The sequence below is a fragment of the Lipotes vexillifer genome, unplaced genomic scaffold (assembly GCF_000442215.2).
Source record: "Lipotes vexillifer unplaced genomic scaffold, Lipotes_vexillifer_v1.1 scaffold1008, whole genome shotgun sequence".
In the NCBI taxonomy this organism is placed as follows: Eukaryota; Metazoa; Chordata; class Mammalia; order Artiodactyla; family Lipotidae; genus Lipotes; species Lipotes vexillifer.
In genome coordinates, this window is record NW_006772616.1 from 3481989 (window position 1) to 3503624 (window position 21636).

The window sequence follows — 21636 nt, forward strand, 5'->3', positions numbered from 1 at the left end:
CCCCAAATAAAAAAAAAAAAAAAAAAAAAATCAGGAACAATACAAGGATTTTCACTCTTACAACTTCTATTCAACATTGTACTGGACAAATGACCAGTGCAATAGGCAAGTTAGAAAAAACAAACAAAAACAATCAAGGCATCCAAATTGGAAAAGTAAAACTCTTAATTCATAGACAAGATCATCGATGAAAAAAACTACAGAACCTGAAAAAAACAAAACAAAAAAACCCTGTATTTTTACAAACTAGCTACAAACAACCAGAAATTGAAAATTTTAAAGTACTAACATTCACACAGCATCAAAAATGTGATAAATTTGACAAAAAATATGCAAGACTTGCACACTGAAAACCACAAAACACTGCTGAGAGAACATTTAAGTAAATGGATAGCTACACCATGTTCAAGGATTGGAATATGGAATCTAATATTAAGATGTCCATTTCTTCCCAAGTTTATCTATAGATTCAACAAATCCAAACAACAATCCCAGCAGGCTTTTTTGTAGAAATCGACAAGCTGATTCTAAAATTTATATGATAATGCAAAGGACCTAAAATAACGAAAATTACTTTGAAAGCAAAATTAAAAGTCTTATCAGCCTGCCTCTGTATCCAAGGGCTCCACATCCACAGATGCAACCAAGCAAAAATATTTGGGGCAAAAAAATTCCAACAAAGCAAAACGTGAATTTACCATATGTCGTCAACTATTTACATAGCATTTACATTGTGTTAAACAGTAAAACTACTGTAGAAACGATTTAAAGTACACAAGAGGATGTACACAGGTTACATGCAAATACGCCATATTATATAGGGGACTTGTGCTTCTATGGATTTTGGTATCAAAAGGGGGTCCTACAACCAATCCCCATGGATAAGTGAGCATCTACTGTATGCCCTGATTCCAAGACATTATAAAACTATACTAATTAAGATAGTAGTAAAGAAAGACAAACATATCAATGGAACAAAATAGAGTGACAAATATACAGTCCATTGATTTTCATCAAAGATGCCAATGCAATTCAACGAGGAAAGAATAATCTTTTCAATAAATGGTGCTAGAACAACTGGATAGCCATATGTGTAAAACAAACAAAAAAAAAACCAACTTACTTCACTCTTACAAAATTTGTATACAAATGTTAACCCAAAATAGACTAAAGACCTAAATGTAGGCATTATAACTATAAAACTTCTAGAAGATGATCTAAGAAAATCTTAGTGATGTCTGTTAAAGATTTCTTAAATGAAACAAAAAATTATAAAAGAAAATCTTAGTGATGTCTGGCAAAGATTTCTTAAATGACACAAAAAATTATAAAAGAAAAAGGAAATTAAAATTCATCAAAATTAGTATATCTGCTCTGCAATACACTTTCAAAACATGTATCTGAATCTAGAAGAACTCTCACAATTCATGTCAAGCAACCATATTTTAAAATGGAGGAAAGATATAAAAAAGATAATAAAAAGAAAATACACAGATGGCACCTAAGCACATGAAAACACGCTCAACATCATTAGTTATTAGGGAAACTCAAATTAAAACCGCAATGAGATACCATCAGAAGCCCTCTTAACATTAAAAAGACTGACCACATCAAGGTTGGCAAGATGCGGAGCAACTAGAACTCTCATACACTGCTTTGGAAATTTAAAATAATATAACCACTTTGAAAAAAAAGTCTGGCAGTTTATTAAACACACCCACTGATTCTACTCTGAGGTATGTCCTCCAGAGTAGTGAAAGTATACATCTACACCAAGACTTGTTCAGGAAAGTACAAAGCAGCTTTTTGTTTTTAAGAGCCAGAAAATGGAAACTCAAAGGTCCATCAACAGATGAAAGAATAAACAAAGAGCAGAATATGCATGCAATGGAATATTACTCAGCAATCAGAAGTAATAAACATGGATGAATCTCAAAATAAGCACGCTGATTGAAAGAAAACAGACCCAAAGAAGTGCATACTGTATGATTACATTTGTGTAAAATTCACGAAAATGCAAGCTAATCTATTGTGACAGAAAGCAGATTAGTGGTTGCCTGGAGACAGAAAGGAGTGAAAGCAATTACGAAGGGGCAAGAGGAAATTTTTAGGAGTGATAGATATGATCATTATCTTCTTTGTGGTGGTTTCCCAGTTTACTCTTCAAATGTGAAGTTTCTTATATGCCGATTATACCTTAAGAAAACTGAGAAAGAAACACAGATGACAAGATGCTGTGCTTTTTTTCCCCGACTGCAGTATAATACTTCTTGGTTTCTCTTAAATAATACAAAGGATTAAGTAACACAGAGTTAAATACAGAAATTATACATTAGTGTACAAAATTTACACAGGTTTTACTGTTTATCATCTTTTAAAATCAGGAGATAAAAAAATCTAGCTGTTTAGTACTATTTGACAACACATTCTAGAAATGCTACAAATAGATCCTCTTGTAGAGCAGTTATCTTCTCGCTAGTTTCGAAGTATTTTCAAAATACTCTATCTTCATTCCTAGGAGTTTTAACTGGCAATAGAGCCTGACATTTTAGCTGTAAATTTAGTATCAATACCATCATTACCATTACAAACACACACACACAAAACACACCCTATAAATTATAACATGCATCTCTTCAGAAACAATCTGCACTGCCAGAGTTTCACCAAGGCATAAAGTGGTTTTCCTGATGACTGGAAGAGGTCATAAATCTAGCTTGTTTACAGCTTCGTGTGTATTTGGGGTCGCTATGCTATTTCTCACACTCCCTACAGTAGAGTAATCCTACTCTTCTTATCTCCACACCAGTATCTGATCCAAACAATTTCATGTCCAGCACAAGAAAAGATATGAAAGGAATGAAACACAGCCAGGCTGAATTTACTGAACGGTCAGTTATCTAGTTAGCTCTTCCCTGCTTCACGTCACCTAAAATTTCTCATGGGGCTGGACACAGAGAGTTGGGACTTCTTTCCCTACTTTTGAATCCATGAGTCTTGAAAAGCCAGAGGTTAGCAAAGAAAAGTATATATCAATTTCCACTTGCCAGAAGCCTCATGTGTTCTAATTCCAGGGTCTGCTGTTTGGTGTTTTGTTTGGGGATTTTTCTTGGGGCGGGGTGGGGGGGGGGAGGGGGGGGGAAAAAAAAGTTGAAGCAAAAATGAATTTGGGGGTTAGATGAGGAAATTCTAAATCATATAAGACAACTGAAAACTGGCTCCAATGTTCTGCATTTATCACTCTTACTTTGCTTCATCTCATAACGCAGAAGCAGGGGAGGCCAACTAAACTGGTTCCTCTGATTCTAAATGCAGCCAATGGAAAGAATTAAAAATGTGTTCATTCACAGGTAATAAAATGTATTCCACAAATATCTGCTAAACTGAAAGTCAAACTGTATCCTCAAGAACAGAACTATAGAAAAAGTCTGATTTATCTGCACACTACAAATATTCTGACCCTAAAGAACAATCAGTAAGTCCAAAAGCCTATTCTTTAAAGGAAAATATAAAGAACGCAAGAAAACCACACACTATATCTTACTTTCTACAGTCCGGATAGGTTTACTCAATTACATAAAGGTAAAAGAGTTTTAAAATGAAATTCACAGTAGCAGACACCACCATAAAGTCAAAGTTAGAGTTAGCTCTGACCTATCGAAACTCTCATTCATTAGCACGAGGGTTAGAAAAGTTAGAATGACACAAAAATATCCAAAATATATATGTCATTATGTCAGACTTTGAAAGGTTTTCCACTTCACCACATTGCCTATTACTAAGAAGGTGGAGAATAAAAACTATTGTAAATTCGAATTTTACTTTATAGACATTTGAACAAGAGTTACAAACAATTTCTAAAGCAGTATTTCATAGAAAACTATAGAGCCTGGATAAAGGAAAGGGGAATAGGAAAAGATAATCAGGACCTGTTTACTTGACAAAATCACTGAACTGGAAATAAAACAAACTTCCAGGGACAGGAAAACAAAACTAAAAAGGACACTTTAAAGATTCTATTGGTCACTGAGAAAAACAAAGCAATATCCTCATACCAATTTTCTGTGAGCATGTTACGAACAAAATTAATTCTGAAAATACACCTCTCAAAACCACAAGAGGATCAAACCACAAGAGGATCACAATGACTCGTCAAGTTAGCATAAGTTGATTAAGTATTAGGATTAACTCTAATAAGTTTAGCAAAAGTTTCCCAATCTACTGATCAGCTTGGTTGCTATGTACTAAATTTATTCAATTTTGTAAAGACATTTCTTGCTTGTAAATATTCTTTAAAACTAGGTATTGATTTTACAGAAGTTTCTATATTAACATCTATTTAGAAACCTTAGTCTATTTTCAACGATAATTTGTTTATTCTCAAACTTCACACTACAATTATTAAGTGCTTATTAATAGCTAATAGTTTTATTTAAAATGCAACAGGGCTTCCCTGGTGGTGCAGTGGTTGAGAGTCCGCCTGCCGATGCAGGGGACACGGGTTCGTGCCCCGGTCCGGGAAGACCCCACATGCCGCGGGGCGGCTGGGCCCGTGAGCCATGGCCGCTGAGCCTACGCGCTCCGCAAGGGGAGAGGCCACAGCAGTGGGAGGCCCGCGTACCGCAAAAAAAAAAAAAAAAAAAAAAAAAAAAAAAAAAAAAGGCAACAAATTCACTTTTTTACCAAAACATCCCAAGTCATCAGGAAAAATATCTTCTCACATGAAATTCATTATTAGATCAAAGATTTCTGAAAATACTAACAATTCAGAGGCTCTGTTTATAAAATAGTACCAGCTGAAAGGGAAAGATCTGGGACTTCACTCCTGAAAAATAATAGGTAAAATTCCAACATGTCTAAATTATTAAACAATTCAAAAAATTCTCTAGCCCACCTCTTGAACATCCTTTTGCTAAGAGAATTACAATCATTCTCAGTCCTATGTAGCTGCAAAATTTCTAAGAAAAATAAAAACTTCACGATCTTGTCACTTTTAATCCACCTTTTCCTCCTTAAGCCATGCTCTTGAGCCTCGTAGACACTCTAGTCACTGTTTTACAAACCTTTAAAGATAGCTCTGTTTCTAAAACCTTAAGCCAGCAAGCAGAATGGAATTTAAGAGGAGGTCATTCTTTAGGAGTTCTCCTGAGGAGGATCACCTTTTTAAAAGATACTGCTTCAGAAGAATTCTATTTTGCAATCAATTGTTGTCTCAGCTGTGAGCAGAAAAGCAGGTATCAACTTGAAAGGGAGATAATCAAGGGACCTATCTAAACAGTAACAACAGACTATGCAAAGAGTAATGTAAAATTAGAAACTAAAGAGAGGAAGTAAATTAGGGTTAGCAGTATTTCCAAGTCATTTACCAAGGTGTTTTCTTTTTTAAGTGGACATACCCATTTGCAGAGAGGGTTGACCAATATACAGCACAATCATTTGAAAAAGGAAACAGGATTCTTAAAAGAGAGATTAGGAGAATGGATTACACTCTAAAGGGTACCATGAAGAATACAACAGCAGCAGCACAGAAGACCCTGCCTCTGAAGACATGACAGTATGTCACTGTACCTGCCCATGAGGGCTTCAAATGTAAACTTGGGGCAACAAACGCAAACAAGGAGTTTCGGTACAAAAATTATGCTATGCTATGCTAGAGATGCATACAAACTGCTTCAATGATCACAGAAAAAAAGAATCAAGAAAGGATTCCTAAGAGCTGACATGAGCTACGTCTAGAAGCAGAAGGTGGCATTTCCTAGGCAACAGTAAGAGGTAAGAATATAGTTCCCTGTGCTATACAGTAGGACCTTGTTGTTCATCCATTCTACAGTCTTTCTTTTAATTAAACGATATAATAAAGGCCAAATAAGCATACCCCTAGCGCTGCAGAACACCTGTCTGTACTTAAAAAAAAAAAAAAAAAAAAAAAAATTCATCTTCCACACCAGGTGTTCTGTCTTGAAGCCCTTATCTTAAAGATCGTTAATAGGAGATTAAATGAATCTAGTGTTTTGGTCAGTCTGCAATGAGCTTAATTTATTTGGGAAAACCAGGGACAAGGATTTATTAACCCATAAATGAAGAATTTAAAAATAAAAAGATTAACTATAACTTAAATAGGAAACTATTTAGTTACACATAAAGTTGACAATGCCAAAAAGTTTTAAAATAAAGTTTTCCTTTTCGAGATTCTGAAACGTGTATCTACTGATATATCTTGGGGGTGGAGGGTAAGACATTACAAATACATTATTTTCTATATATTTTAAGACAAGTTATTTGGCATCATGATATTCAAGAGTCATTATATTAAAAGCTAACAAAATTGACATAAATCACAGTATTTCAAAACTGGAGGAAACATAGACATCATCTAGTTCTGTGAATTTCAGGGAATTTCAAGTGTTAACTGCAACCCACAGTTTTACATTTCAACCTAGCACACAAATCTGTACCCATATATTTTACAATATATTATTTTTAAAATATATATAATTGTAGTAGCGGACATCGTGTATAGTGAAACTTTTAAGAAATCCTAGGCATTAAGATTGCCCCTGCCAAAACAGTAGACATCTTTGAAACATGATTACATCAAACTTCATCCCCAAAGTCAATCAGGATGGCTACATTCCACAAACCTCACAACTCTTCAATAAAGAAAAAAAAATACCAAAGCAGAATTTCATGTTGTAAGAAATCACCAAGATCAGAAATGATGAGTCTTTCGTAGGAGTTCTGATGGGTTCTTCGTGTAAGATTTACAGCCCTTAACTATATAAGGGTAAAGGTTATACAGACAGGAAGAGAGGCACTGTGAGGCAAATCATGCTGAGCCAAAGGAAAACTATCCGAAAAGGCAGAGAGAAAACCAAGGGGTAAAGAACATTCCACCTACCTCCCCCTGTTATCACTCGGTCCTGAGCACCAAAACATAACTTCCCTTCTATAGATATGCTTCAACGATGCACACCAAAAGTACTTGTGTCAAGATGACTTGATAGTTTACTGTCACACATTCTGTCCCAGGGTACCCAGCAACAAATTGGATGTCCTGTGACTTCCTCAACTTTCTTAATTGAAGAAGAAACCAGAAAAAGGTCAGCAATGCATACACTGAAAGGAGAATCTACATATTAGAACACAAAGAATGAACACCTGATGGTATATGCCGCACCTGACTCTGCCCAGGAGACGACTGCCTTGCACTGCACCACCGCACTGGGAGAGTCAATCATTCACAAACGGCCTCTCACCACTGACTTTTAATGGTGGCATGCAATGTTCTTTCAAAGAACTGCTTAATTTTCTGAGTAAGTCAAGCAACGAACAGCACTTCAGACGAACAGCACTTCAAATAATCTGATTTTAAGGCAGTCGGCATATATAGCATATTCTTAGCCCATTTTTATGGGTATATTTAACCAACAAACAGAAAGATAAACACTCAACTTCACAACAAGCAAAATACATCATCTAATCTACACAGACTTGTATTACCTTTTTACATCACACGTGACCTGATTAGGCTAATAATAATGACGGAATAACTCTGAATCAAAAGAATACAGTTAGGGCTTCCCTGGTGGTGCAGTGGGTGAGAGTCCGCCTGCCAATGCAGGGGACGCAGGTTCGTGCCCCGGTCTGGGAAGATCCCACATGCCGCGGAGCGGCTGGGCCCGTGAGCCATGGCCACTGAGCCTGCGCGTCCGGAGCCTGTGCTCCACAACGGGGGAGGCCACAACAGTGGGAGGCCCGCAAAAAAAAAAAAAAAAAAGAATACAGTTAAAACACTTTCGTACCATATTAATTTGTCCATTTAATTATAGTCATTTTTCTATTTCTTCTATTCTACTAGCTGGGTAGGAAATCAAATAAGTTACTTCACTTTTCTGAGCCTCAGCTTTTTCAACTGTGAAAGCTAGAATAATAACTACCTCTCAGGATTGCTCTGAGTACTGCACTGGGAAAACAGACAAAAAACTGGTATGCAAAATGTAAAGTACTATGCAAATACACTGTATTTGAGGATATCATCTGACGACTTACAGTCTAAATGTTCAAGTGCCTCATGCAATATTTTGCACATAAGTGCTCAAATATCTGTCCATTCATTCAGTCATAACTTTAAAGTTAGGGCCCAAAACTTTAATTCTGGAAAACAAAGGTTATCTCATATACTCCTTACATATTTATTCACTAGTAATATTATTAAGAAATCAGTTGTGCCTTTAGAATGATGAGTCGTTCAATCAATACACAATCTATTGGAATAATAACATTACCATCAGTTATCTATTGTTTACAGTATGTATTCTGTGCCAGGTCCTGTGCCAGCTATGCTATATACATTCACTCATTTAATCCTTAGAATACTCCTACAGAGAAGTTATTTTCCATAACTGAAAAACTAAAGCACAAGTTAAAGTAACATACCCAAGGTTACAAGGTTAGCAAATGATAGAGCTGGTGTTACTCAAACTTAGGTTTGACAACCAAAGCCCTGACTTTCAACTACTACTGCTACTACTCTCCAATATGGGAGCCATGAGGCACCTGTGGCTATTGAGCATTTGCAGTGTGGCTAGTCTGAATTGACTCACGCTGTAACTGTGAAATGCACAACGTATTTTGAACACCTAATATGAAAAAAAAGAATGTAAAATATCTCACTGCAATTTAATATTGATTACAAGTTGAAATGACAGTGATTTGGATATAATGGATTAAATAAAAGATATTCTAAAAAATAACTTCACCTGCTTTTTGCTTTCTTACTGTCTGTCACTAGTAGAAAGTTTAAAATTACATGTGGCTTATAATGCATATACTTCTCCAGGGCAACACTGACTTAGAATATTATACAGGATTTTGTAAATCAAAGAGCACAATGGGATTCCCTGGTGGCGCAGTGGTTGAGAGTCCGCCTGCCAATGCAGGGGACGTGGGTTCGTGCCCTGGTCCGGGAGGATCTCCCATGCCGCAGAGCGGCTGGGCCCGTGAGCCATGGCCGCTGAGCCTGCGCGTCCAGAGCCTGTGCTCTGCAACGGAAGAGGCCACAAGAGTGAGAGGCCCGTGTACCTCAAAAACAAAACATTTTTTTTCTTAAATGTTTTAATATTTTTTTCATCAATATTTACTGGAGCATAGTTGCTTTACAATGAATGTTTTGTTAGTTCCTTCTGGGCAGCAAAGTTAATCAGTTATATATATATACACATATATCCACCCCTTTTTTGGATTTCTTTCCCATTTTGGTCACCACAGAGCACTGAGTAGAGATCCCTGTGCTATACAGTAGGTTCTAATTAGTTACCTATTTTATACATAGTAGTGTATATATGTCAATCCCAATCTTCCAATTCATCCCACCCCCATTTCCCCCTTGGTATCCATACATTTGTTCTCTACATCACTGTCTCTATTTCCGCTTTGCAAATAAGTTCATGCATATTATTTTTCTGGATTCCACATGTAAGCGATATTATACAAGAGCACAAAACAATTTTAAATTTACAAACACAACATGTTTTAGAGTATACAGGTATGTTCCAATAATAACAGCTGTTTTAATACTAAGTTAGTGTAACCAATATAAACAAAACTTTCAAATCCCTTAATCTAAAATTTGATTTTGCTTATTTACATTTCAATATTCTAGAATTAGATTTTTTTTAAATTTCCTATTAGGAAAATTGGTTTTTCCAACTACAAAACTGATATCAACTCATCCACACTACAGAAATCACAGAAAAGCACACATACAAAAAAAAAACCCATCATCCCATCAAGCAGAATTAGTATTTTGATCAGTCATTACTTCTAGGTATGTATATTAGGTGAAATGATATGAAATATTATTTCAAGTGGGATTATATTGTTCATCATTTTGTAACTTGCTTTCTTTCAATATATTAAGAGCATTTTCTTATATTACATATTATTTCTAAATGTGTTCTTAAATTTTTATTTGGAAATAATTATAGATTCACAGGAAGTGGCAAAAATAGTACAAGGTCCCAAATAACCCTTACCCAATTTCCCCAAAATTGCATCTTCTTGATTACAGTACAGTATCAAAAACCAGGAAATTTATATTGGTATACTGTATGTAAACAGTTCTGTGTCATCTTATCACACGTGTAGACAGATGAAATCATCACTACAATCAAGATTCAGATCTGTTCCATCACCACAAAGACCTCCCTCTTGCTACCCTTTTCCAATCACACGCATCTCCCTCCTTTTCCCGCCATCCCCGACCCCTGACAACCACTAATCTGTTCTCTCTGTAATTTTGTCATTTCAAGAATGTTAATGGCATCCTACAATAGGTGACCTTTAGAGACTGACTTTTTTCCCTCAGCATAAGGGCCCTTTGAGATCCATGCCAGTTGTATGCACTGATACTTTCTTCCTTTTTAACTGCTGAGTAGTAGTCCATGGTATGGATGTACCATTCACATACTGAAGGACATTTCTGTTTCCAGTTTCAGGCTATTGCAAGTAAAGTTGTCATGGATACTTGTGAACAGATTTTGTGTGAATGTCAGTTTTCATTTACCTGGAATAAACGCCCAGGAGTGAAATTCCTAGGTCACATGGTAAGTTTTATAAAAAACTGCCCAAACTGTTTTCCAGAGTAGTTGTACCATTCTACATTTCCACCACCACTTGATAGAGATCTCAAACCATTTTTAAGAGGTGCAAAATACTTATGGCTATTCGATAGTTTCTAACAATTCCTTGTTGATTCCTATGTAAGTAATTTCATTTTTTGTTAAAATAACGATGCAATTAATATACATAACACAGAATTTTCACATGCAGATCACACAAATTCCTGTAAATTAGATTGGTGGGGAACAGGACACAAATATTTTAAAGGCATTTGCTACCAACTGCCGTGATGGCCTTTGGAAAATTTAAATCAACTTACACACCACCCACCCAAGGGTCTGTAAAAATGCCCATTTCCTAGCCTCACTAAAAATTTTTTTTAATCTTTAATTTTCGACTTGCAAAAAAATGTTACCTTGTTTTGTATTTATTTGAATAATGGGAAGGTTGTATACATTCCCCACACTTCCTAACTTAATTTGCAGTTCTTTCATAAATTACCTGCTCATGTTCTTTGCCAACATTTTACTGGAATGTTGGTTCACTGATTTTAAGACGTGGTTCTGTCTCTCTAACTTACGTTGCAAAGAAATAGGTTTTTAAAATAAACGTCTGAAATTCAAGCCAAGTGTTAGTAATGCGAGATAACTGCTGATTTTAGGATGTAAAAAATAGTTTAGTTGATATGGTCCCCCAATTTATCAATTCCTATACTTCACACAACATATTTATTAATTAAGGAATCACCTCTAATGCCAGCTCTGGATTAAAAACATGGTTCCTAGAACGTTGATCACTTACTTCTCTTAAGCTCACTTCAAAATACTAAGATATAATTTTTCCATAACAGACATCAAAAACGATCTTCACCTTCATGAGGAAGCATGGCTGGCTTCTCTTTAAAGGAGAATTTAAGGTCATCTAAACCAATCTTCAAAGTGTGCTCCCCACACCAGTAGCCATCAACATCATTTTGGACTTGAACTTGTAAGAAATGCAAATTCTTAGGCTACCCCAGACCTACTTAATCAAAAACTCATAGCCTACATATGAAATCTGATCTGTTGTGAGAAAACAGTCACCAGGTTTGTTTTCGCCCTCTGAGTAACCACCATGCACTTTTGTGTTTAAGACCCAATAAGCTGATGAAACTGGCATCCTATATCACCCTTAATTTCTTGTCCCTCCCAAAGGCTATCAAAGTTTCCTCTTCAATTGTATTGCTTATGATCTGAAATTACAGAGAAAATGTTTTGAGCAAGTTTTAAGATGTTTCTTTTACATCCCCCTTTCCTAGTTTCTTTTCCCAGCCAAAGGATAATTCTAAATTGACAGAGAGAGGAAAGGAGAGGAGGAATCTAATTGTATTTAAAAATAAAAATCTCACCTGTTTACCTTGTGATTTCAACTACAGATGGTCCCTGACTTACGATGGCTTTTTCAACTTTACAATGGGGAGAAAGTGATACACATTCAGTAGAAACCACACTTCAAATTTTGAATTTTGATCTTTCCCTGGGCTAGAGATATGTGGTACAATACTCTCTGGTGATGCTGGGCAGAGGCAGGGGCCGCAGCTCCCAGTCAGCCACGTTATCAGCAGGTCAAACAACCGATGTACTTACAAGCATGCTGTACGCAGACAACCAATGTGTTTGTCACTTTCAGTACAGTATCAATACATTATATGAAATATTCAGCACTTTGTTAAAAATAGGCTTTGTGGGCTTCCCTGGTGGCGCAGTGGTTAAGAGTCCGCCTGCCAATGCAGGGGATGCGGGTTCGAGCCCTGGTCCGGGAAGATCCCACATGCCGCGGAGCAGCTGAGCCCGTGTGCCACAACTACTGAGCCTGCGCTCTAGACTCCGCGAGACACAACTACTGAAGCCCGTGTGCCTGGGGCCTGCGCTCTGCAGCGGTGGAGGCCATCACAATGAGAAGCCTTCACGCCACAACTAGAGAAGCCTAAGCGCAGCAACGAAGACCCAATGCAGCCAAAAATAAATTTAAAAAATTTAAAAAAAAAACAGCTTTGTGTCAGGTGATTTTGCCCAACTATAGGGTACTGTAAGTGTTCTCAGCATGTTTAAGGTAGGCTAGGCTAAGCTGTGATGGTTGGCAAGTTAGGTGTACGTATTAAACGCATTTTTGACTTATGGTATTGTCAACTCATGACAACTTATGACGGGTTATCTGGATGCAACCCCATTTAAAGTCAAGAAAAATCTGTACTTATGATTTCTGAGTAACACGGGAGTTTATCTGCAATGCCTTTACTGAGAATTCATTTTTGGCACCACAGTCTGTGTCAATCACTGCACAGAAGTGAAAAAATAGCCACATAAAGAATGAGTCAAGACTTAACAGCAGTAATTAATCCAAATAACAGTAATGTATACCACGTATAAGGTACAAGTATCAAGTTATGGGTATGTTAACACAACAGAACTTAACACAATGAACAGCATAGCAAAACATTTCCAAGAACACCCAAAATGTTCCGTAGCCATTTTTAAACTCCCTTTAGGTGCCAGCTTACAAGCGCACCCACCTAGTTCCTTATCACATCTCAAAACTGGTTTTCCACAACGTGACTGATCCTCTGCTTTATTAGCACACTTTCTGACATGACTTTTGGCAGCCTAAATCACCAAATGGGCAACAAAAAAGGAAAAAGAATCATCACAGTTACTGTTATTTAGTTAAGTGTGCTAAAGCTCTGAAGCCCAAAACCACTCCAGGAAGTACTTTAAATGCATGGCCCAAGGTCGCCAAGGTTGTAAACTCTGTTTAATTTCTAGAACATGTTTAGAAAACAAAATCAGAAAAATGAGAATACTACTTCTTAAGGACATGCTTTATAAAGACAAATCTCCCGTAATCCAAAAACTTTACAGACAAGACGCAAGCCCTAAAGTGCAATATGTATCAGAACTCTTAACTGCAACAGTTTTAAAGGCGACGCCAAACTTCCAGTCTTCATCTATTCTACATACATTGAGTGAACCCCTACCAAGTGCCTGGCACTGTACCAGACACAGGAAAAGATATGAAAAGAAAGACCGTGCCCTCAAAAAAAAGGTGGAAACATAACAAAGGTAATCAAACAAAAATGCAGTTCAGATGTTATGAAAAGGTATAGATGATTTTAGGGCATTGGAAAAGGCTTCCAGAGACATGTAGAAAGACAAGTAAGAGTCAGCCAGGCTACAAGGAAGGAGGAGCATTTTAGAAGAAATCCAGAGGAAAAGAACGTGTGAAGGTATGGAAATGAGACATCATGGTCCATGCTAGGAAAACACCAAGCAGTTCGGTATGAAACACACACATGCTGTGTGCGGAGGGCAGATGGGGTGGTGGCAGGCTGCTTCCAGAAATTCTAAAGAAACGGCAGAGGACCATGAAGCCCCTTGTGATGCTCAGGATTTGGACTTCACCCTAAAAGCAATGAGAACCAGGAGATAATTTAAGCTGTCCAAATGGAGAGGCCCAAGAACCAGTCGGATCTGTTTGTCACGTGTATGTGTACATGGGGGTGGTGACAGGTGGTTAATAAATAGTATCTGCGAATTACCAGCCTGTGAACAGAAGTGGAAAGGTACGGGTGACATCTAAGGAGAGTGAACAGTTAAAAAGGAGGTAGGAGGAGGCAAAGAACTAACTAACTTGTATCAACCTGTACAACAAACCCTACATCCAAGAACGAAAAAGGCCTAGTTCAAACCTCAGATTCAGTGAGGCCTTCCCCAACACACCCCATATACTGTCTCTACCTCCTCTAAAAGGCACTTAGGGTCTCTACCAGGTACCCATTCACTCCATGCCTACCATGGCATTCACACCACTGGCTATCTTTTTATGGTCTTATCTTTTCAACAAGTTTGTTAGGTTCCTTGTTTATTCAACCAGTGCCTTGAAATATAAATGACGGATGAACAGTATTACTCATGAGAGCCAAATTTTACTCCATTTGCATACTCCAGAAAATTCCACACACCAGGTTTTATTCCTTTCACCTAATGATGTGTGGATTTTATGCTGCTGCTGGGAGGAGATGACTGTGTTCAACTGTGTAGGTAATGAACAGAAGGTGCAGAGAGATCCCATCTCTCGAATGTGTTAGGGGTCTGTATGTAGAGTTGAGCTCTAAGATATTCTTAGGATAAAACAGCAGTGGTTGACTACACAAGAACCACACACAACACGGATATTCACAAGCATAACAATGAGTGAAAAAAGCCAGACCCAGAAGTGTACATACTGTATGACTCCACTTAAATAAAGTTCAAGGGGAAGTGACTGCAGCGTGAACAACGGGCATCTGGGGTCCTGGTAATGTTCTGTTTCTTAATCTGGGTACTGGTTACACAGGTATGCTCACTTTGTGCAAGTTCATCAAGCCTTACAATTATGATTTGTGCACTTCTCTATATGTATGCTACAGTTCAAAAAGTTAACTTAAAAATAAACAGGCAAGGCTTCCCTGGTGGCACAGTGGTTGGGAGTCCGCCTGCCGATGCAGGGGACGCGGGGTCGTGCCCGGCCCGGGAGGATCCCAAATGCCGCAGAGCGGCTGGGCCCGTGAGCCATGGCCGCTGAGCCTGCGCATCCGGAGCCTGTGCTCCGCAGCGGGAGAGGCCACAGAAGTGAGAAGCCCGCATACCGCACAAAAATAAAAAATAAAAATAAAATAAACAGGCAAAAAGAAAAAAAAAAGAAAAAACAGGAGGAGCGAGAGTGTTAGGAAGTATAAAGGAAGATGTCACAAAGAGAAAAGGCCCTGGCAATGGGACAAGAGGGCAAATGAGAACCACAATGACTGTAGAATGTTTTACTTCAAGTTGTAAAGGAGACTTCTGGAGACCCACTATTTCCTAAAGTACTAAGGAACCGAATTAGTGCTAATAAGTATTTTTGTAAGCTACAGCCACTTGGAATTTCTTCAGCATCTACGGAAGCACACAATAAATACATGATGCGTGAAAAAATAATACATACTGAATCCATTCAAAACCTCCCATCCTAGTAACAGCTGACCCTTGAACAACATGGGTTTGAACTGCGCAGGTCCACGTATACACGAATTTTTTTCAATAAACACATACTACAGTACTATACAGTCTGTGGTTGGTTGAATCCTCAGATGCAGAACTGCAGATGCGGAGACCAACTATGGGACTTGAGCAGCCAGGGAAATCCGTGACAGGTCCTGGAACGAATGCCCCTCAGATACCAAAGGACGAGGGTTATGTGGATTTTCAACTATGCACAGGGGGGTAGGTATCAGCGCCCCTCACCTTCCAGTTGTTCAAGGGTCAACTGCAACAGGATATACTGGCACGTTAGCTGGCCAGACTTTAGGCTACGATGTGTGGCTAAAAGTTGAGCAGCCTATGCAGAAAGGCTTGAACTCTAAACTGTCCCCCACCAAATGAGCTAACTGGCACAGGTAAACCTCCAGAAATAACTATCCCCTTGCTCCAAAAGAAAGCAGCTTTAGTGTTTCCTAAAAAGGCAAATGTGTATCTCGACACTGCCTACAAAGCAGTCGCTCTGCCCAGTACTCACCACTCTGTAGTTCCCTATTCTGCTCTAATTTCTTCGGAGCACTGGTCTCTAGCTGAAATGATCTTATTCTTCTGTTCGCTTGTTTATTTTCTTGTCCTCGCCATAGTACTTTAAGCTCCACGGGAACAAAGATCTCATCTGTCTGTACACCACTGTACACCCAGAGCCCAGATGTCTGTGTGCTCAATAAAAACTTGCCAACTACCCAGGCAATTTACTTTAAGGTCACCAAGTATACATAAAATCAAGTCAGTACTAATAAATCAGTTAAGTCCAGTGTAATAGCAAACACAAAATAAATTATCACTCCGTTTCTGGGTAAGAGTGATCTCTAAACCTGTACCCGCTTTTGTATCAGCTTCGAGGCCGAAAGGTTTGACAAGGTTTGATGATTTGGAGGACCGGTAATTTTTCTATGTAGTTTATGGAGAAATTTTACAAAAGACAAACACTACAATAAAGCCAGTGTGGCCCAAGGAACAGAACCACTGTGGCGGGTGACCCAGAACCGCAGGGAAGGGCCTGGCTCCTCTCTAGGTCAGGCACCCCTCTGCTTTCTGGGAGGCTTCCTATCCGAAAAGTACCACAGGATGATGCTCTTCTGAAGCTTCCAGCAAAGATCAAAACTTTCACGTTTCACTAAATATGTGTGTTTTCCCCTAAAACTTCTAAAGTACTTCATGACTAGTCAAGAGACTTTCAACTGTCAGGGTATCTGAATTGAAGAGGAGAAAAAGTCCAAAGTTACAACTGCAAAGAATCAGGGAGTTCCTGGACAAGGAAAATATTTTATACACAAACAACTGAGTACTACCAACTTCCCATTCAATATCCTTAGTACCAGAATTTTTTTTTTTAAAGCCACACAATCTTATTACATATCTAAAGCAAATTCTTCACTTTTACTTGTCTGTAAAAACTCTGAATACAGTACATTTTTCAGGGGAATAGTATTCAGTGCAGCACTATTATCGAACAACCACTAATCAAGAAGAAATGCAGCAATATTTTAGTAATTTTAATTTTACAATAGAGATCATTATATTCAGAGAAATAACAAAACCAAAAGTAAAATATACTTCATTTATCACCATGTCTACGAAGTTACGTTACTCTGCCCAATACTAAAAAACTTCAACTTAGCAGAACGGTTAGGTTAAGTTGTGAGTTTGTGGTTTTGTTGGTTTTCTTCCTTTTAAAAGCTGATATCCTCTTTCATGAGACAGGCAAAGTGGGCTGGGAAATACTACTTTGGCTATCACCTAGGGAAGGAAGGGGTAGTGTTTCTTTCCCACTCACCACCACCTTCCACAGACACTCCTTTATTGACTCTGAAAGGCTCAGAGTACATCAGCATGGTGGGGAAGCAAACTTCTCAGCTGCAGGTGCCTCCTCCATGCTCTAGTGTTAAAGACTTCGTAAAAGTGTATCACAGGACAGGCATGAGGAAGCCATTCAGTGTGACAGAAATGTACTAAAACTGGTTTGTGGCAATGGCTGTACAACTTTTTAAAATTACCAAAAATCACTGAATTGTACACTTATACAGTTGATGCATCATATGGTATATAAATTATGTCTCGATAAAGCTATTTAAAAAAAAAACAACCAGCAGGGTAGAAAGTGGAACAGTATAGGAGGAAAAAGGAGTGTATTTAAGAAATAAACAGACCCAAAACAAAATTGGTAATACATCCAAAATAAAGCTCTCCACTGCCCCCTGAACCTCCAAGTAGCCTATTAAGTGTTGTCTCCTTCTTCCCTTAACATGTTCCTTTCCAGCTTCTGACCCTCTGCCCTAAGCTGCTACAGAAAGAAGCAAAGACCTTCTGAAACACTTTCATGACTCCACCCACAGAATTAAATTTATCTAGTACACATGGCAATAATAGTGAAAGATGGCAGGTAATTCTGTAGAAATCAATTCTTCTTATCCAGAAGAACTGAGGGGAAGGGGAATTCTTCTAATTGATGCCCAAGCCAGAATGCTCAGACCTCCCGTAGCACTTTATTTATACCTCTCTTAGAGCCTTTATAACTTGGGTTACAGCCATTCCTATACATGTCTTACCAATCTTTTAACACCCTCCTCCCGTCCCCAATGTCTTCAGCAGACTCTTTCACACCCTAGTAATTTAATAAATGTTCTTTGGATGAGTGGCAATATTTTCCTAATGAAACTGAGGAACATCAATTCTATTCTCAAAAGAATACAGTTCTATGTCCTACTGGACTATCACTAATTCAAAGCTGACTTCCTTGCTTGATTGGTAGATAGATGATGGCAACGACAGTGACAACAATGATGAACAAACTCCAGAATTACCACTGGCTACCCAACCAGCGAGGCTGTTATAATACAAAACATCAGCTCAGAGCAATAAAACCCAATTTCTATGCCAGTCAACAGGCTAGAAGTCCTTTTATTACTTAAAAATTATTCTAGAAATCACTGATTTTTGCCTATTACCCAGTATCCAAAACCCACCAAGTTTTCTACTGCCATCAATACCAAGTCTGATTAAAACTATACAAGGCAACAGATGTCAAATCTTTGTTGTATCAAGAAAACTACACGCACAAAAAAAAGGCCCAGGAAAAAAACAAAGCAGTAGTAACTAGTGTCACAGAAAAATTAACCAACGGTTAATACACTGGATAACACAGGAGGAAAACCTGTGAAATTCACCCTTTCACATGAAACCCATCCAGAGCATAAGAAAGCCAAATGTTATCTGCCTTTTCATCAATGACTTCTAGAACAAAATCTTTTATAAAGATTTCCAGATCTAACACATGAAAATACTGACAATAACCAAGATGAAATTAAGTTATGTAGAAGTACCATGAGTTGGTAAGAATTTAAATCCTCAGATCTCTAAAATCTGCGTTCAAATTCTACACAACCACAGACCTAAAAAAGTCAGACTCTTCAAGATAGCAGGTGAGTATCCTGTTCCTGAAACATTTTCATTATTAGTAATTTAATATATTTGCTAAAAAAACAATCCCAATGTTGTCATCTGTGACTCTGAAAAAATTTTAAACATCTATATTGTTTTTAAAATCAAAAGCTTACACGTGCTTCCAAAGAGCTGATGAGTCAGATTTTTTTTATACTTGTAGAAACTGAAATGCACTTTATTATGAGATAATTATTCCCAGCAATACATTGGATGTAAACTTTTGAATCTGCTTTAAGTTTCTCTTCACCAGTAAAGTTCTCAAGTTCTTAGGAGTTTCCTAGTCATTTACTTTAACATCATCTACGGTAACACTCAAAGCAAAACCACAATAAAGAGGTTTGGCCTCTGAGGGATTCTACATGTAAAAAAACATTACTCAAATAAAATACAATCACTATTGCTTTAAACAACAAATACACTTCTAAACTTTCATGGCATTTGATGGAATTCCCTGTTTTAGATAGCAAAACAAAATCTACTAAGCTCCCAATCTAAATCTACTAACCTACTAAGCTCCCAATGAGTGTTTCTTATTTTAACTAAATCTGCTCTATGATAATACAAAATATTGACATGAATTTACTTTAAAAAGTACCTATGGGAAAATAGGTACTTCTTAGTTCTGGAATACTTTTATCCAAAAATCTCAGTATTTATAGAGTTAGTGGAATTCACAGAACTGTTCCACTAGTTGCCCAATATCCTAATTATTCCCAGGTATAAATAAAGCAATGAAACCCTAAGAGGACACATTCATTTAGCCAAAGAACAATAACCAGTTAGAACTGTGCAGTGCTACTACACGGTCATGTTGGAATGCCACCAATTCAAAAACAAGTACCTGATGAAATAAGACTTTTGGCAATCAACTTTAAAGATCTCCGAGGAACTCACTCATTCTGTCTTGCTCTCTCTCTCTCTCTCTCACACACACACACATATACACACAGCCCCCGCAATGTCTGCCCATTAAATGACATAAAGAATAGTTTTTAACTTCAAACTCTAATCACTGAAACAAATTCCAGTTACAAGTTAAAAGATGACCGGAAGACTACAAAATCAGCTTCCACATTTCATTCAAGAATATCTAAATGTTAAATCTGGAGTCGTTCAACTCGTTTTGATACCACACAGTTTACCACCTTCACTAAAATGAGGAATTCCGTCAACATTCTTTGCATTTTAATAAAGCTCTAAACACAAACTTCAGTACAATCACGCTATTCATTCTACATTTTGCAAAAATCTTCCTCCATCACCATTTCTCATAAGCTAATCAGAAACACACACACACACACACACACACACACACACACTGACAGTTCAGTCTTCCAAAAAATGCACTTTCTTTATCAAACCCCAGCATTTACCTTCAAGTGCAAGGAAAACAAAAAAAGACATTTGCAGTTCAAGACAGGAAAAGCACAACCACCGCGTTACTGTACAACCACCACCAAATTTCTCAGGGAAGAGAAGAATAATTCACGACAGGCAAATTAAAAACATTCTGCACATGGCAAAAATAAAAGGTACAATGTCCTACAATCCATAGCAAAGCTTCCCTCTCTTTTGAAACCAATACCAATAAGCCAATGGATACAAGTGTCAAATAAATCCAGCGTCTGTTTGAAATAAGACGAAACCTGGAAAAATTCCCTCCCATAAATCAGTGAACATGAGGCTTTGCACCCAACGTGAAATATACACAACCCAAACCGACATCATCCCCCCCACCCCACCCGGCACGTACAGAAAAAGCCGTAATCAACAAGTTAGAAAGAAGGCAGAAAGTAGAGCTCACAACCCTATACCCACGCCTTAAAAAAAAAAAAAAAAAAAGTCCTATAACAAAAGGTAACACAGATCTTCAAGTACCTGGTGGAGGTGCCTTTCCTCACATCGCAGATGCTGCATTTAAAGGCTTCGGCGCTGTTTCTGAAGGTGCAGACACTACAATCCCAAAAGCCTTCGTCTGCGGCAGGTTTTGCTTGTCTTTTTGGCCTTCAGAGGAGTGAGGAGTGGGGGAAAGGGGAGGGAAGAGTCAAGGAGCAGGAAAAAGGGGGAGAGACAGCAAAACACAGGCGCTGGTGAGCCGTCGTAATTTCGCAGGAATCCGGCGCTGGGAACTTCGCCCTGGCGACCACCCACCCACCGTTTTCGGGGCCGAGAAGAGGAACCGTGGGAGGGAACGGGGCGCCCCCACCGGCACCACGCAGCCTCCGGGCCCGGGCCGTGCTGCCTCGCACAGTAGGCGGCGGCGGCGCCCCGGGAAGGGCCGCGGCGGGCGCAGGAAGCGGGCGGACTTGTGGACTTGAGTGGGGCTGGGGGGGCCGGGAGGGGAGCCGCGGGCCGGATCTGGAGGGGGCGCGCAGGGACAGCCCGAAGCCGGCGGCAGGGAGTGGGCCGGCTCCTTCCCTCTCCCCTCCCATGCTCGCGTCCTCCCTCCCTCCCCACCTGGTTAAATCTCCCTTTGTCTGGG

At 38.5% G+C, this 21636-nt stretch overlaps 1 protein-coding gene across 1 annotated transcript in view; it reads right to left on the minus strand.

Moving 5' to 3' along the window:
* Positions 1 to 21636, minus strand: part of RYBP (RING1 and YY1 binding protein) — a 75928-nt gene that overhangs the window by 53836 nt on the left and 456 nt on the right. Inside the window, exon 2 of the mRNA XM_007447666.1 lies at positions 21033 to 21158. Coding sequence (XP_007447728.1) covers positions 21033 to 21158 — 126 coding nt within the window. The remainder of the gene's footprint in view (positions 1 to 21032; positions 21159 to 21636) is intronic.